This window comes from Cricetulus griseus, assembly GCF_003668045.3.
Source record: "Cricetulus griseus strain 17A/GY chromosome 1 unlocalized genomic scaffold, alternate assembly CriGri-PICRH-1.0 chr1_1, whole genome shotgun sequence".
NCBI lineage: Eukaryota > Metazoa > Chordata > Mammalia > Rodentia > Cricetidae > Cricetulus > Cricetulus griseus.
The window spans coordinates 134,670,922-134,688,366 of NW_023276807.1; the positions used below are offsets into that span (position 1 = coordinate 134,670,922).

General features: G+C 42.8%; 2 protein-coding genes across 5 annotated transcripts in view; one reads left to right on the forward strand and one right to left on the reverse strand.

Moving 5' to 3' along the window:
- The first annotated feature begins 620 nt into the window (after window positions 1-620).
- On the forward strand, window positions 621-3,934 carry Shisa3 (shisa family member 3). The gene is made up of 2 exons (XM_027390820.2): window positions 621-897; window positions 3,495-3,934. The coding sequence occupies exons 1-2, from the start codon at window positions 621-623 to the stop codon at window positions 3,932-3,934; spliced, it is 717 nt and encodes a 238-aa protein (XP_027246621.1).
- A 4,950-nt stretch (window positions 3,935-8,884) lies between these two features.
- Atp8a1 (ATPase phospholipid transporting 8A1) overlaps window positions 8,885-17,445 on the reverse strand; it is a 224,491-nt gene continuing 215,930 nt past the window's right edge. For all 4 annotated transcript variants that reach the window (XM_027390824.2, XM_027390823.2, XM_027390822.2 and 1 more), the window contains 2 exons: window positions 14,726-14,817; window positions 8,885-13,401 (listed from right to left, as the gene is read on the reverse strand). In XM_027390824.2, the coding sequence (XP_027246625.1) occupies window positions 13,304-13,401; window positions 14,726-14,817 (190 nt within the window). In that variant the 3' untranslated portion in view covers window positions 8,885-13,303. The remainder of the gene's footprint in view (window positions 13,402-14,725; window positions 14,818-17,445) is intronic.

Here is a 17,445-nt window from a genome sequence, read left to right on the forward strand (position 1 = left end):
GCGACCCCGGAGGGCGGACTCTCCTCACCCGCGTGTCTCCTCCTCCCTCAGCCTTTTTAAGGGACGCCCTGAAGGCAGAGCTGTCAGCCCCCCCAGGTCCTCTGCACTTGGCCGCGGCCAGACTGTCTCTCGCCCGCGTGACTGTCAGGGGCCAGAGCTGAGTTAGCAGCAGGTCCCCGGGATCTGAATGTGGGGAGCCAAGCTGCGCCCCCGACTCTGCTGGGTAGCCGGCGACAGCCCACAATCGGGACGCTGTCCGACCTTGTAGTTGGTGGTCCGGAACCTGACGGCCCTCGAGGAAAGCGGGGAAGGAGGCGGCCCGGGCCCGGGTGCTCCTAGCACGATGAGTCGGGCCAAGGGCGACCGCTGTTTCAGTCGCAGCCTTCGCGGTGGCCTCCCGCGCGCCCTGGTCCCCTCGCCCCCGCGCACCATGATGTCCTCCTGCCAGCGGAGCCCTCGGCTCACCCCGCGCCTCCTGCCCAGCCGCTTCTAACCCACGAGAGCGTGTTCGCGACCGCGGGGTCAGCCGGACGCACAGGGTCGGGGGAGGCGGAACCGTGGTCCCCGGAGCCCCGGCTCCGCCCTCCGACTCTCCAACTGCCACCGGGCGCGGGGCAGCGATGGGGGCGCTGCTGACGCTGTGTTTCCTCGTAAGCTTGCTGCGCTGGGGCCCGGCGAGCGCGCAGCAACCTGGGGAGTACTGCCACGGCTGGGTGGACGCGCAGGGCAACTATCACGAGGGTTTCCAGTGCCCCGAGGACTTCGACACTCAGGACGCCACCATCTGCTGCGGCTCGTGCGCGCTGCGCTACTGCTGTGCTGCAGCCGACGCCAGGTTGGAGCAGGGCGGCTGCACCAACGACCGCGGAGAGCTGGAGCACCCCGGCATTACCGCGCGTAAGTGCGGCGCTCCTGGGCGGACCCGGCTGTGTCCACCAGACACAGGCACGCTTTATTAGCTCGGGGCGCAAAGTGAACTCCTCTGGGTCTGGGTGACCGAATTTCAGATCAGGGATCCCATTGCTTTGCAGTTTAGATCCCAGCTGCACGTGGTCCCCGCGGTTGGGTCCTAAGGAAAGTTTGCAAGGGATTGCGGGGACTGTGGGGCTGGCGTGCACCTAGGGAAGACAGCTGGAGCTAGCCTGGGTTTTCTTGGGCTCTGGTTGCTTTGGGAGCTCCGGAAGTGTCAGAAAACGCAGGGGCAATTGTGGTCAACGGACCCGATCCATTCCGCAGGCCGTACTTCTCTTCTCTTCTCTTCTCTTCTCTTCTCTTCTCTTCTCTTCTCTTCTCTTCTCTTCTCTTCTCTTCTCTTCTCTTCTCTTCTCTTCTCTTCTCTTCTCTTCTCTTCTCTTCTCTTCTCTTTTCCTTCCTTCCTTTCTTTCCCTTCCTTCCCTTCCTTTCCTTCCTTCCTTCCTTCCTTCCTTTCGCTCTTTCTTCCTCCTCCTTTCCTTTCTTTGCCCACCCCTGTTTTTGGTAGAGTGATAGCATTTCCTCACTCTCCCAAACTTCCTTTACTTCTCAGAACTATATTACCCCCTCTGCCCACCCCCATTGTCACGCTTTTCAGAAACACCCAAATCTTCGAGGTGGGATTTAAAATTCAGGGTCACAGGGCTTCCTCAAGGTCCTCTATTCTCACATCGGAAAACACGGCTCAAATTTCCGCTCACTTGCTCACTTAGGAGCTGAATAAATCACGACTCCAGCAGAGGAAATTTACACCTTGAAAAAAGTTTTCCACTTGAATAGGAACATTAGGGAAACCTTTTACAGCTCAAGGCGATGGTTTTATTGCCAGGAAACCTGAGAAGTGTGCGGAACTGAGAGCCTGTGACTGTGAGGCTGAGGCCTGAATCCTGCACACTAAGATCCCATGGAAGGCAAGGGGAGAGGGGCAGGAGAGACCATCCTTGTCTCATCCTCCAAATGGCAACCCAGAGGAAAGGGGGCCAGGAGCATCCCGGGGCTCTCTTCTGGGATTTAGTTTTCGTGGTTGGGGACGGTGTCAACATTTCCAATCCTGGGGATCTGGGAAGTAGTTTCTAGACTACTTAGTGGAAAGCAGGGAACTCTGGGCTATCCTGGCCTATGGGAACTAGACTTTTCTGCTAGTTCCCTGTCCTTTACTAGGGACCCAGCTCCTCTAGGCTGGGTAAGCCAGCCTCCTCTTGGAGCAGTAGGAGGGTGGTGGGAGGGGGGCAATCTAAAAAAGAGAGCAGAAGACAGGAATACTCTCACCATGTAGTGAGTCTGAGATCAGGCCAAACCAGATGGATAGTGGCTTGTCTCCTGCCAGCAGTTTAACCTCTGGTGACTTAACTGCACTGGGCTACTTCTCAAATTTAAAATGGGCAATTGCCATCAAAGAATCATTTTATTGATGAAACCAGCATACAGCTGCTTGGCGAAGTGCACAGGTCATACAGGCCACTTTTGCCTGGCCTTATACACTTCTGGTACTCACATAGTGGGGCATAAGGGATGGTGAAGAACTAACTTAGTAGCCCTTAGGCTGTACCCTTTTGCTCACTGGCCTTGTCTCTGGGAAAGTAAAAAGCTCTCTGATATGTATCCATATCTAGAGAGGAGGGAGTTTCTATCTCTTGTGGCCTAGGTGGTAAAACCAATCAGATACAGAAAAAATGCACAAGGGCCCTGGTCAGCTCAGGTGTTTGTCTGCTGCCCAGAAACTGGAGGCAGCCTCTCATCTTGGTCTTTGACACAGAGTAGCAACTGGGACAGCTGTCCCATGATACCTCTGGGGTGGCAGGGGTGGGGGGGAATAGGGGGTGTGGGAGGGGTGGGGAGTGGGGAAGTGTCTTAATTTTATTGTCGTTTTAGAGATGGAAGCAAACAAGGGTTTGCGTCTGAGGGATACCAATACCAAGAACTGCATGTTGTTGTTCTATCTGTGGGTGGGAACATAGAGACAGAGGTATGACATCTGGAATCAGGACTGATGATTTGTGAGGTGGTGGGAGTTGCAGTAAATTGGGGGTCACTGCAGACTGCTTTATCATTCTAGAGTCCCATAACACCTCGGGCTCCATTTAACAGTTCTGGTTCTTTTATTAGACTGGAAACATTTGGGCAGGTGATGGATTGTCAGTGTAGATGGGTTAGGCTCTTAAGTGTGACAGAACTCCTAAAACCTAGGAGTTAAATGCACAACCAGGGTACCCCTCAACTCACCTTCTCCCTTCAGTGTATGGATAGGGTGACAGGCTGTTCATTTCTAACTTCCAGATGTTCAATATGATGGCTAATTGCTACCAGAGGCTATGACATCAGTTTGCTGCCTCCCTACTAGGGGCAGCAAGAACATTCCATCATCATAGTTTGTGATTTGGAGGTTGCCAGTCACATGCTCTGAAAAGCTGAACAGTAGCAATAATGAGCCTTCTGCTTCTCACATCAAAGATGCTAAAGCAGAGACTGGGGAGTGAGTGGCCTTTATCCATCATCTCTGTGTGTCTCTTTTTGCCTTTTAGAGCCTGTCTACGTCCCCTTCCTGATTGTCGGCTCCATCTTCATTGCCTTCATCATCTTGGGCTCTTTAGTGGCTATCTATTGTTGTACCTGTTTGAGACCCAAGGAGCCCTCACAGCAACCAATCCGCTTCTCACTCCGAAGCTATCAAACAGAGACCTTGCCCATGATCCTCACCTCCACCAGCCTCAGAGCTCCTTCCAGGCAGTCCAGCACAGCCACCAGCTCCAGCTCCACAGGAGGCTCTGTCCGAAGGTTCTCCTTTGCCAGGGCTGAGCCAGGCTGCCTGGTACCCTCATCACCCCCTCCTTATACCACTGGCCATGCCATACACCTAACCCAGCCATCTGGTTTCCTGGTGTCACCCCAGTATTTTGCCTACCCTCTCCAGCAGGAACCCCCATTACCTGGGAAGAGCTGTCCGGATTTCAGTTCCAGTTGATGGGCAGTGGCTTCGAATAGTGAAATGGTAGCCAGCTGGAATATTGCTACCCTGGCCAAGCCAAACTTGCTTTTGGAGGAAATTTGTGGTAATGCATCGTGATTATGGAAGAATGGTCCAGAAAGATACAGCACTTTCTGGTCTTGAGGTCCTTGGCTATGGATGTCTGACTTTGCAAACATGATGAACATTGCAACTTATTCATTTTTTGTTAAAACATCCAGCAGTTTGATGTTCAGTTTGCAAGTTGAAGGAAAATATTTTACTGGACAATTCAGCTATTCTTTGTAGAAAAGTGCCCTGTGTTCCTTTTCCTGTGTTGATTGAATTATAATACAAATATATACATAAATAAGGAAGGCCATACACTTAATTGTAATTGTAAAGGTTCACTTAAAATTTAACTGTTAAGTAAACTCGAGGGGCCAGTGAACCACCTATTTATAATTTTGGGAGTGACCTAACCATAGGTAATATTAGTATGATGAGAATATTTACTTCTTAAATTAATAACAAATTTTGTTTAAAATATAAGTATTCTTTTTCCAAAATACATGGTTTCAGTAACCACATGGGAAGATTAAAGTTTTAAATATATACTTAGACATTTGTTGTAGCACAGACTCTGTGTAAAATCACTTCCTCTGTCAACCTAGGGGAATATTTATTGCAGACTTTTTGTTCAGCAATATTAGCGTTTAAAATGAAAGTTGGACAATTGGGTCTTAAAACATTTATTTGTAAAAAGAGTTATATATAAATGTGAAGATTTGTAATTTAATTTACTTACCACAATGACAGTACTAATTACTTAGAAGTCACACTGTAACTTTTGTGGAAGTCAAAGGCCGTCTGTTAGTGGAACCATTGAGAAATCCACGTTTTATGTGCCACTGTGTATGATGTCTGGTGAGTACACATATTGGCCAGGCTAGAAAAAATAAACTTCTCTGGTTTCTTGAACCCTATTTGAGGTTTTCAAATTTAAATTCTTCATTGTATACACTTAGTGACATTTTTTTTTCTATCTAATAAGAGGAAGTATCTTTATCCCATACTTCATCTTTTGAAGTTAAGGGAAACATGGTTTTCATCAGGATTTGTGAAAGTAGCAGAGGTCAATTCTTACAGAGATCTTAGCAAACAGTCTGTGGTACACACACACACACACACCCACACCCACACACCCACACACCCACACACACACCCACACCCACACACACACCCCCCACACACACCACATGACCTGTAGAGTTTGAACATCCAGACATAGGAATCTGAAATCTGGCGTTTTGTGACACATAGAACATGTGACCCAGCTCGTCCTCCCCAGCATGGGATCAGGCCAACTCTCCTAGGCAAGACACCTGCCACTTCCCAGTCCCTTGCCTATTCCACCACGTGCCCCACCTCCTTCACTGTCACCTACCCCTGATGGTGCAGTTTGAAAGTGCAGCTTCTGACAATTTTTTATGTTACATATCACCTTCAGTAGGTTCAACTGAGGGGCCCTGCCTCAATGAATAAGGTACAGGTCAATCAAGGAAGACTCCTGGTATCGGCCTTGGGCTCCCACATGTACACGCCCCTACAAATGTGACCCCCCCATCACCACAAACACATACACACCCATGTACAAACACACACACATGTAAAAAAAAAAAACTAAACAGAAGGTGCATTGGTATTGTCCCTTCTCCCTGGGAGCTCACAGTCAGGTAGGGGAAGATAAGTCCACAAGCTAGGACTCACTGTAACTGGTTACAACAAGAATGCAGGATGCAGGGAAGGAGACCATAAACTCATACTGAGGGCCAGTTGTAGGACATGAAAAATGTGTGGAGGGTTTGAGTGAGGAAGACTAGCATGGGGCAGTAGAGAAGAGTGATGGAATTAAGAGGCAAGAAGATCTGTGAAGGTAAAAGGACCAGGAACATCCAGGGATAGGTTAGAACTCTAGAACATCATGTGGCTAGATACATACCAAGTGCAAGTGGTAGCCTTGAAAGATTTTATAAGAGACTGTGAATTTCTCGTATTTTCATCTTTGGATACGTAGACATGAAGAGTCAAGATACTTGATATCTCTGAGGACATGCTCACCATATCCCACCACCACAGAATACAGTGGCAATTTGTCTGGTTTAGGATTTTTTTTTTTCATGAAGAATTTGAGTCCTAGCATCCTCAAATTATGATTACTGTGAAAACTAGAATCCCAGGAAACTAGAATTTTGAAATATGGTTATTCCTATTATCAGATTTATTAAGCAATGCATATTTCTCAAGAGCTTTCTACACTATGATATTGAGTTTTCAGGCAGTTTTTCATCTGAAATAGAACGGTTGTATGCTTATCTCTCAGATGTTGAAATCAATGTAGGAAGGTTAAACAGCATGTCCCAGGACAAGAGACAAGGACAAGAGAGTTAAGATCTGTGCCCCAGGAAGTCAGCTTTAAAATTCTATATTCTTTATGACAGTGGCTTCGAGGGCCCAAGTTTCTTAGGAAAACAACCCAACAACCCAGATAATCCAGCGGGAGCAGGGGGGGGGGTTGGGGAGAGGGGACTAGTTGTATAGTATCATACATCTCCTATAGCATCAGGTGTCCTAACAGGCATGCAGCTTGTGCTGCATTATGAGAACATGAAATAAAGCCTGACTAGAAATGTTAGATGATAAACACTTTCCCCTTTACACGCAAGAAACAGGAGAGACCAGAATGTGGCTTGGCATGGCTTTTGAGTCTTATGTCTGGTTAGCTTTCTGGCTTTTGCTTAAAAGAGACTTTGGGCCATCTGTTTCACGGCTGTTTTTCTCATTTGTAAAATGTAAAGTGTTAATAGCACCTCATTGCTTTGGATTTTGTGGGTAAGAAGAATGACTGTCTCAAATCACTTGCATTCTAGTGGGGTGGGACTGGGTGGTAAATTAATGATAGAGAGCAGGTAAAATACCCTAGAATAAAAACAGAAGACCCATTGCTGTGGGACAGCAGGTACCACTGACTGGGGACAGAGAACAGAGATAGTGTCTCCATAACTCAGGGCTCCTTGTCAAGCAGCCAGATTGCTGTCTGCCTATCTCCAGCAAGAGGGGAACTATGGTTGATGTTAGCTTTCCAGCATTATAATAGAATAGTTGAGATTGAATTTTAGAATATAAAAAGGTTTACTTGGGCTCAGAGGTTTGGAGGCTCCCATTGCTTTGGCTCACGATGAGGCAGCACATCATCATAGGAACGTGTAGGAAGCAAAGCTTCATCCTTCATGAGCCAAGGTGAAAAGCAGGACTGAGGAAGGGCCAGAGTCACCCCATGCCTCTTGAGGGCCTGCCTCTGAACATCTTTCACTAGGCCCCACCTCCCAGGAGTACCACTCTGTGGACCAAGGCTTTAACACATGCGCCCAAACCACAGCATGGGCTATGCATTCATTTTATCATGTTATAGAACACATATCTAACAGAGAAAGTTTGCTTTAGAATTTACTATCCATTCCAAAGCCAACTTGCCACACTTTTAATTGTCCAAATTGATAGACTGTTTCCCTCATGTTTTTTCCTACCCTGCTATTCTTTTTTGGTGTTAGGAGCTATATGTCATATTATCAGATTGATTTGAACGCACAGGAAAATTTTTCTTAAAATGAGGTAAATAAAAGGCTTCCTGAAAAAAAATATATGTACAGTTACAATCAGGAATCTGATACATGACATTGAGCTGGTATCATAATTTCATATATGTTTAGGAAAAATAATAATTTATAGGCATGCTAAGCTATTAAGAGGGCTAAGTGTTAACATATATTTATGTACCTGGCTATTTACAAATTGCAATTAGACATTCATTATTAGTGGAGTTATTCTGACAGAATGTTTCTTTCAGTTGCTACCCAGTTTGTACTTAGAGGTAATAAAGACCAAATGTTACAAAGTATTTCATATTTTCCAATATTTTTTATGAGCTTACTTGTGAAATTATCCAGGTTCGTAAGACGTTTCTTCATTAAACTGAGGTGCCTATGTGCAGCAATGGTAGCTTTAGGGTAGAGATGCTATAAGCATGGGAAAACAGATTTTAAATGGGAATGACGCACTGAATTTATGAGGTTGTATTTCAAGTTTGTTGTTGCCTATGGTAACAGTAGAAGGCAAAAGGCATCTTAGGTCAAGGCATCAGTATCAACACACGCTTTTTTTTTTTTTTTTTAAAGGGGGGATGACGGTTAAGTGTGCAAATTACAAGAGGTTTCAAAGGTAACTTCTCCACAAACTGCTTTACTGGAGCTTTGCATGAAGGCCCACCACCAGGTGCCTCAGGAAGCCTGTGGGAGAGGACAGGGGCTTGAACAGCTAAATAGATATGACCACAATGTAATCAAATCAGATATTTCCCCATTTGTCATGCTCAATACCTCTGTATCAAGAATCTTCATCGATGTTTATTTCTGAAAAAAAAATTATCCTTATTTCTGGTGTTTCCCTGCACTTTTGGCCAATTTTGTTATTTTATGGTTACATCCTTCGAATGTAATTGTCTAAACTTGGCCAACTTTCCCCTTCTTCCTCTTTCTCTTTTTAAGGGGGGGTTTAGGGAACCTACGAGATTCTTCCAACACAAAAGGACAGACAGCAGAGTGAACTTGTGACTGGCAAGCTGATTTAAAATGCAAAGGTACATGGGACACATTTCCAAACAATAAAATCGAAATACAGTAACTTTCCAGAAAATACTTCTCTGTCAATGACACAGACTACCTTCCTATCAAATGAGAGCTAGTTTTATATTTCATTTAGCTGGATTAAATGAATTAAATACAGCTGCAAACAAAATGTTAAGAAGAGATCAGTTGATTACTCCATCTCAGACTGTAGTCATTGTGGCTTTGAACTGCTTTGTAAAGCAACATAACTTCTAAATGTAGCAATCAAAACTTTAGCCAGTGCTGTTCTGTAATGGTGAAGTTTATTTTATTTGAATAACAATTAGAGGACAAATGTTTAAAATTTGCAGTTTAAAACATGCACATCCACAAAAGGCCAATGACACGGAACAGTGCATAGAAATGGATTTTACTCAACGGTAGTAACTATTTATAAAACACAGTGCATTGAACATTAGGATACACAAACCTGAGAGAACCACTATAAGCACAGATTCGACACTCCCCACTCATGCAGCGTCACAATCTCTACAGCAGTTTCGACAAAATGGCTTTTCCACAGAGCTGGACATCGATGTTATCTTTAATGCACACTACAGCTTTCACAGCCGCCTTCCAAGGCTGCCTTCTAACTTTAACTGAATACACTTGAAAGGGTGAAGATGAAGCTTGAAGAGGCTAACAACAAACTGCACCCACTGCATTTATGGCTTCTAGTCTATGACTGGGAATTAAAAAAAAATTCTGCTCACATCTTTGCCATAGCAAACTTACCCATGGAAAATTGCTGTTAATTTAAAAAAGCACATATGCAATCCACCTTTATTCCTACTAAGGGAAGATTTATTTGCTGAGAAGTTTCAGGAACTTTCTAGAGAAAAGTTCTTGGAGGCAAGCTAAACAGAAGATTCAATTAAATAAAAAGATTCAATTGAATTTGATGAAACTTATAAAATAATCCACTTAGTATTTAAAAAAAAAAGCTGTGTGGAGGACTAATTAACTTGTCCACTAAGTATTAAATTCTAGTTAGGCCATGATAAAGTTTTATAAGACAGAAAAATATATCGAGATTTTTACACAAGCCATGCATTTGCCTGGATCACTTTAAATATTACTTCATGCAAAATAAGCCATAAGCCTATCAAAAAACAAAATAAAACAAACACACACAAAACCAAGAAACACAAACAGCTGTTCTCCTACAAAAAATAAACCAATAAGAAACATGGAGGGCATTCGCTTCCTTTTCCTCAAAATTTAACTTACATTCCATTTTAATAGCTGTTGAAGGTTAATTAAAATACAGCAAAGTATAACTAAGTTTCGCAAATGTTTTATTTTAAGGTGAGAAAAATCAGGCTATGCTATGTTTAAGAGGCCATCCAGAAATACTCGTCATTAAAAAGCATTTATGAGGCACTGAGCCACTTGGTGTTACTGTAAGCAATGGACAGAAGGAATTCCACATACCTGCTCACTGTAGTGTGAATGAGTAGGGCATTTTCTTGATAAATTTTGTAGTTTACTTACTAGACTAAAGATTGATTTCATGAAACAAGTTTTAAGACCTGGAACCATCAAAAACCCAACCGTACGATGAGTAGGCGGCTTTGTAATAGCCACACACTTTTCTTTAAGAGGATGTCTCTGTGGCTCTCTGACTAGCATTCATTTTCTGAAAGGACATTTTTCAATGACAGCTTAAGAGTGTGACACTAAGTATAAGAACAAATTAACCTGTGGGTATCATCCCAGCTATCTGGGATACCGAATTGAAAAATCACAGTATATAATTAAATGCTGAGATTACATGCTGATCATTCCTTGAATTCATTTTGCCTGTTGGGAAGGGAAAGGACTCACTGTCATTGTCTCTAGAATGACAATACAATTCATGGCTCCCTTATTTGGCAGTATCCCTTCATCTGTTTGGGTGAGAGAGCTTTCCAGTAAGTTCTCTTTGCGGCTGACGCCATCTCACACAGAGCGCTGAAGGGAGTGCCAGCCAAGAAGCAAACATTACATTCCTGCTAATGCCTTCTACAACATAGTGTCTTTCTGGGTGCGAGACACCAATGTATTTTTGCATGTACATCTAACACATAGAGAAAGTCCATGCTGTATACTGCTGTGCATATTCCAACATGAATGAAGACACTCCCAGCTTTTCATTGCTAAAGTAACGAGGCTTTTCTGCTATAAATACTATTTTCTGGATTGTAAACATTACAAAGCAGTCATGTCAGCATTTACTAGGATCCCCAAAGGGGACTTTTAAATTGGAGTTACATACTGGTTATTTCAGAAAAGACAGGTTTAAAGTCCCTTTGACTGCAGTCATTCAATTCCCGGTGAAACCAGGAAGCTTTCCCCGCCAGTTAACAAAGGCTAGAAACTCAGGAGTAGGAAGTCTCTATAAACTCACTGCAATAGCAATTCTCTACTTCAAGTTTTACCCAAGTAACACGTAGACTGACTTAATGTCCACCATTCAAACACGGGATCCAGGTATGAACAAGCATCAAGAGTTTCATTTCAGGGTATGATGTACACTGATTAACCATGAGTATTCGTATGTGGAAGAGTTCCATCAAAATCATTCATGATTCAAGATAAAAGAAGACTTTAGCTTTTCACTCTGAGGTCAGAAGATTCCATTCTCATCCACAATGTTTTGATGGCCGAACCTGGATACAGATGTCTCTGATGGCGCAAGGCCAAAGGGAAGCCATCCCTGGGTAACCGCTCATTTCTGTGGTGTGACCTCAACTCTCACCACCAGGAGGCCGAGGAAAACCTACTTGCCAGATTTAGTTGGTGGAAGGTCAAAGTCTACAGCTTCACAATTGGATAGATCACCTTAAATTCTATGTGTGCTGTTCTGCCAGATGCTTTGTTTACGGGTTGCTTAATCTAAGTTCCAACAGGATGGGTTTGAGATGTGAAGTACAGTCCACTCCACTCCCTTTAGAATTATGGGAATGTGTAGAACCTCTCATTTGTAGGGAATGCGGAGACACACTGATAACTAGCTACAAATTTAGAGAAGGAAGAGACACACTCTAATTTTAAATCCAGACTGAGAGAAAGGGGGGAACCATGTAAATGATGAAATGGGGTAATTTCTGAAAGCTAGTCCTTGCACACATTTAAAGGGCCCTATTTTGCTGGTAACCCACTTGAAGGCAAACAGGCTTTTGAGTAAAAGGCAGAATAGTTTGTTTCTATCTCTGAAGTGTATCTGAAAACTAGAACTCCCTTTATAATCTTTTAAGATGACAAAAATATTGTAAAAACTGTAGAAAACTGGGTGTGGTTTTAAACAGCCCCTTCACCATTTATTGTTGGTAGCAAAATAGGCATTTCCCAGGAGATTTCATGGAAATACCAAAGCTAATGAGAATGGACGTCTATTTGAAAGCATATCAGTGACCCCTACTCATGATGAGACATTTTCATTGACTGGAAGGTTTGCTGGAGTAACACGTAGCTCCTTAAAATGAGGGGAATGTGCTACTCACCTGTCTCGTGTCAATAAGCAGTACATGACTCACTTTGGGAACTGTTGGCCGGGTGAACTGTGCAGTAATTCTCAGGCTTAAGCATATGGGTAGTCACTGTCACACCAACTGTGCTACATACACCATCTCCAGTGGGAACACACAGTGAGAAACAAACAGAACACAGGACAAAAGCCGAACCTATGCACACGACAGCCCATGCACTATTTGATGGATTATACTGAACGTCACAACAGAAGCTTTGGAAGTCCCCTGTAAATACGTAAGCATAATTTCTTAGGAGAGACAAAAATTGAAGACGAAGTGACATCACTCAATACACAACGGAAGTCAGATTTCTAGGAACATCTAAAGGAGTCTAAAGTTCATCAGAAATGACAGACAATACAGTTCAAAAAAAAAATAAGTGTTGTAACAACAGTCACACAGACACAGGTCCCTCCCACTGAAACAAATCAAGGGGACAATCGACAGAGAAGCAGTTGTAAGGCCGAAGGTGCGACATCACAGACTTTAGTAGCGAATGCCTGGAAATGTTCAATGTTTGCAAGTTGCGCTCACATCTGAAAAGTCAAGCATGCAGATCGCACAGCAGCGCTTCGAGGAAACTTTCTTTTAAATTTCTGGGCAGTTGACTACTGAATGAGAAACACGCACTGAACATCTTTGGCAAACACTTTGCAAGACACTTTTTGACACAAACACGTATTAATGCCTTGTTTAGAAGTGTTCAGTAGAGTGAGTCAAGAATGCTGGTTTGTTTCAGCCTATCCTGAAATCTAAGTCTGGATATCAAGAGTTCTCCCCTTAACACCATTCAGAGTTGTTTGTTTGTTTGTTTGTTTAAATGGTTGATTGGTGGTTGAGCCAACGAACTGATAGTTACAGCCCCAGAGGGATGGCTTGTGAACACTGACCTGTCCCCATTTTGAGAAAGCACTCAGGCAAGACACAAGGTCATTTCCGGTATCAGTTTACGAAGCCTTAGCAGGTACTTGAGAACATCTGAGGGCGATGGTGGTATAGTATTCGCATAATGTCCATTTGTGAGATGAGCTCAGATCCACTTTTTCTCCCCATGGACCAGACTGGGATTGGTCATCAGATTGCAGTGGTGACCATAGATTGTGACAGCTCTTCTCAGAGACTCAGCAGGGCCTGTTGCTTAGGCCTCCTTATCACCACTCATCCGGCCTCTGTTTGGTGGTATCATAGGCTCTAATCACTTCAGACTGTGAGACGATGCCATTTTCATCTTGAGAGAAGGCATAGCCATCTGTAAGTAATGAACAGAAATGGTTTAATGAGCTCCCTGGAAATTACCATTAGTTCTGAGTGTTCACGGCCTGCCTGGGAGAAATGGTATGTATATCCCACCTTCAGAAGCAAGGGGTGCTCATTTTTAACATCTGGAAAAGGCACAAATTCAGCAGTCAAAAAGGGAGAGTTGGGAGGACCAGAGATTGCCAGTGTAGAGGCGCTAAATCCTGCTTCCCATTCAATTAGGCAGAAACTGTCCAATGTCCCTCAATCCTCTGATCTACACGGCAAGTCTACTCCCTTCGTTTTTGCTTTCCCATGACTGGAAGGGCTCAGAGTCTAATCATGGCACTGATACATTTTCAGATAGGCACCCGGTGAGTAAGAAGGTTGGAGAGTAGAATATGTAGGTGAATAGAGGAATGTATTAATTAGCTTGACTAAATTATTCTACCATGATTGAGCACACAGATGAAAATGCTACCCTATACTCTTTAAATACAAATATGGTAATTTGTTAATTAATGGCACTTAGGAGGAGGAGGGGATGAACACACGGAATTGCCAGTGGTGAAGGAGAAGCCTGCTTTCTTTAGGTAACATTCTTTTCTCCCAACATACACACACACACACACACACACACACACACACACACACACACACACACACACACACACACACACACACAACCTCAGTGATGTTTACATGGTCAGAAGGGGTGTGGGGATAGGAGATAACCCCTAGGGGGAATCACATCTTTGGAAAAGGCCCTTGATATATAAAGACTAAAGACTTGCACTTGAGCATATATAAAGGAAAATAAATTACATGTGGAAACACAAAATAAAAGATATATTACCGATACAAGTAAATTTACTACAGGTCTGTATATATTATGTTCTCTTTCAGGTCCTTGAAATGTTAAGAGGGTGAGATACCCAATAACTCCTTCCAACTCTAAATATGCATAAATATTTTTGAAGGAGAAAATATATGTTTCCTTGCATTGCATGAAGGCTGAAAAGACCCTTGCGAAGTTATTCAAGTAGAAAAGATAACAGCATAGAGGCAGCTTTTCAGAGTTAAGATTTATTCCACTGCTTCCTTTTAAGATTTAAGGCTGCAAGGAATGTGGAGACAGCCGCATTTTAAAATTCGCTATTAGCCAGGAGACGGTGTAGCCCACGGGTTTGTTAACCAACCACTTGTTTTTATACACATGTTGCGAAATTTTAAACCATTAATTTTAAACGGTTAAGTATGGTGGAAATACAACGCACTGCTCTGATAAATGCTGGGACGCACAAAGCACACAATTTAATCAAAACTCCAATACTCACGGAGCAGGTTCTGCTGCAGAGACTCAGAGCGGTAGAGATTGACGTGGTTCTTCTTAAAGACATTCTTGAGCAGCTGGGCCCTTTCGGTGAGGCTGTGGAGCAGGCACAAAAGTGTGACACACATGGTCAACTCAGGGAGCCGGGCTCTCTGCAGGGCTAGCAGCAGAGGTAGACCGAACAAAAGCCCAAGAACTGGCAGTCAGATCTGATTCTTTTTTATTCTATTTTCTCAGAGAGCAAATGAGATCTTAAGTATTTCTTCCCTCATTAGGGAGGAGTTTTGTCTTTAATGGTAATCTAGGAAAACTAGGATTTCTTTGCCCAGCACGATCATATCTAAATCAAATGGGAATAAAGAATCTGTTCAACACAAGTAGTAAAACATTACCAAATCATCTAAAACCTTGATTGCCCCACTGTGCCTATTCTAAGTACAGAACTTTTAGAGTTTACATACAGCCATCTTGCTCATACTATATCTTGCTTACACTTCAACATATTCTGGTAGAAAATGATAATTTTAATTATACTAAAAAAATGAAAAAAAAACAAAGGGCAAAATATTATCCTTTTTAATTAGAAAAATCCCTACCACTCTAATCGGGCTTAAGTATGCCAATTTCATTTTAAAATATGAATTGTTTTTAGAAAATAATTGTTGTAGTCAAAGCAACAAGGAAACAAAAATCCCTAAGTGTTTAACCTGAACTCCACAGTGAGGTCTTCAGAATGAATCACGGAACTTCTGCAAACCACACTGTGAGGTATCACACATCTTTCCCTCTACTGGATGCAGAGGGGTTCCTCACACAAAACAGGAATCCAAACATTTGTTGGGTACAGGAATCTGAGCAATTTGGAGACACACTTACACACTTCCTCCATCTCACCAATTGTGCTGCTTTATTAAATGTTCTTTGATAGCAAAGACCAGTGAGTGTGGGAGGAAAGAAGGTGTCTGTGATGGAGTGAATGGCCGGCCACGCAAGAGTGTTCTAACAATTAGACGTCAGCTAAAAAACATTCCCATCTTGTTTTTTCCTCACTAGGCAAGCTTTGGTTAAGCTGCTGTAAATTATGCTAGTTCTGTGTTTTGTCATTTTTTTTGAAAGCCTGAAATGGAATTATCTTTATCATCTACACATACACACACAAAAAAGATCCTCCTCATTGTATAAATGAATTATATAGACATTTAGGCAAAAATTGAAGGAAAATATTTAGAAATGTTGACATTTGTATTAATCTCTCACATAGTTTTTGAAGCCTAGGGATGTTAGCTAGGGCTTACTAGACATATTTTATTGTCACTGGGAATTAGCTGCATTAAAAGAAGAAAACAAATTCATGGAAAACTGGAGTGGCAGTGCAGTTCATTGTAAACCTTGTTTCTACCACATGCAAGGGAAAAAGGGTCCTCTCTCTCAAGCCACTTTGCCTGTCCCTCTGTTTACATGATCTAACACTACAGAGTCTGAGACTCTAAGGGCACTAAATGGGTAACTCCTCTGGGGATGTTGAGAGTGTGAGCCTCGAACAATCCCATTTTGTTAGCAGAACACTATGGACAGTGTGTCTGGCAGTCTCTGGTGTTTGAAGCTGAAGTGATTATAGAAGGCTGGAGAAGGGCAAAGGAGCTTTCTGCCACTTCTTCCCCAAGTCCCATTTTCTAGGTTTCAGGTTGGCCTTCCAAAATGCATCACACTTGAATATCACAACACCAAAATATGAAGACAGATAGGGATGGATTTTGTCTTCCATATTTTAGCAACTGAAATACACAAGATAATGATTTTTCCCTATGATTTACTTATTTATTTGATTTACTTTGGATTTATTATCTATCTATCTATCTATCTATCTATCTATCTATCTATCTATCTATCTATCTATCTAATTTCTTTGAGCACCAAGACTTTCTTGGAAATTCGGCACATCCATCAGAAAAGAGCATAGACTCCGGAGACCGTCTCTGACTTGATTTTGAGTCTGCTACTTGTTAGCTGGCTCACTGTAGAGAAACCTTCCTTGGCCATTTTGCTTATAATGGGAGAACAATACAAAACTCTCTAGCAGACAGGCAGGGTTTAGCCACTTGTCAGCATAGTGATTGACACTTAGGAAGCACTCAACAAATGCTGGCCCCTCCCACTCCTATCCCCCAGATCCCCGGGATTCTATTAGAAAAGGTACTTTGTAAGGATCACTTTTGATGCCTTGGTTTGTACTTAACCTTGGTTCGGTGTGAGAGAAATACCGCTATATAATTCCTGATGCCCCATTCTACTTCACTGCTAAGAAAACAACTATGTTTTTGTTGCCGTTCTCTTTCCTTCATGACTCCGTCTTCTGTCTCCTCCAGAATATAAATGCCATCTTACAGGAGGGTGCTTTGTAAATTAGAGGTGATGGTGAGTTGGTTTTCCCTGGCCCTATTCTACCCATGGGAAACAGTTTATCATTTCAAAATTGATGCAGTTTTATGCCATCTCTGTTTATTGGGACTAAGATTACTAACAGGTCTCATTATAAAATATGTGGATAACATGTCAACACCAGTAAGTATACTAAAAGTTTAGTTTTTTTGTTGGATAGCTTAACTCAGTGTGATAGAAAAAAGAGAAAGAGAGAAGGACCAAGATATAGCTTGACTAAAACCACATCCATTACAATTCTTAGGTAGTAGTTTCTCTTAATCTTGTAGGGTCTTTCATTTACAT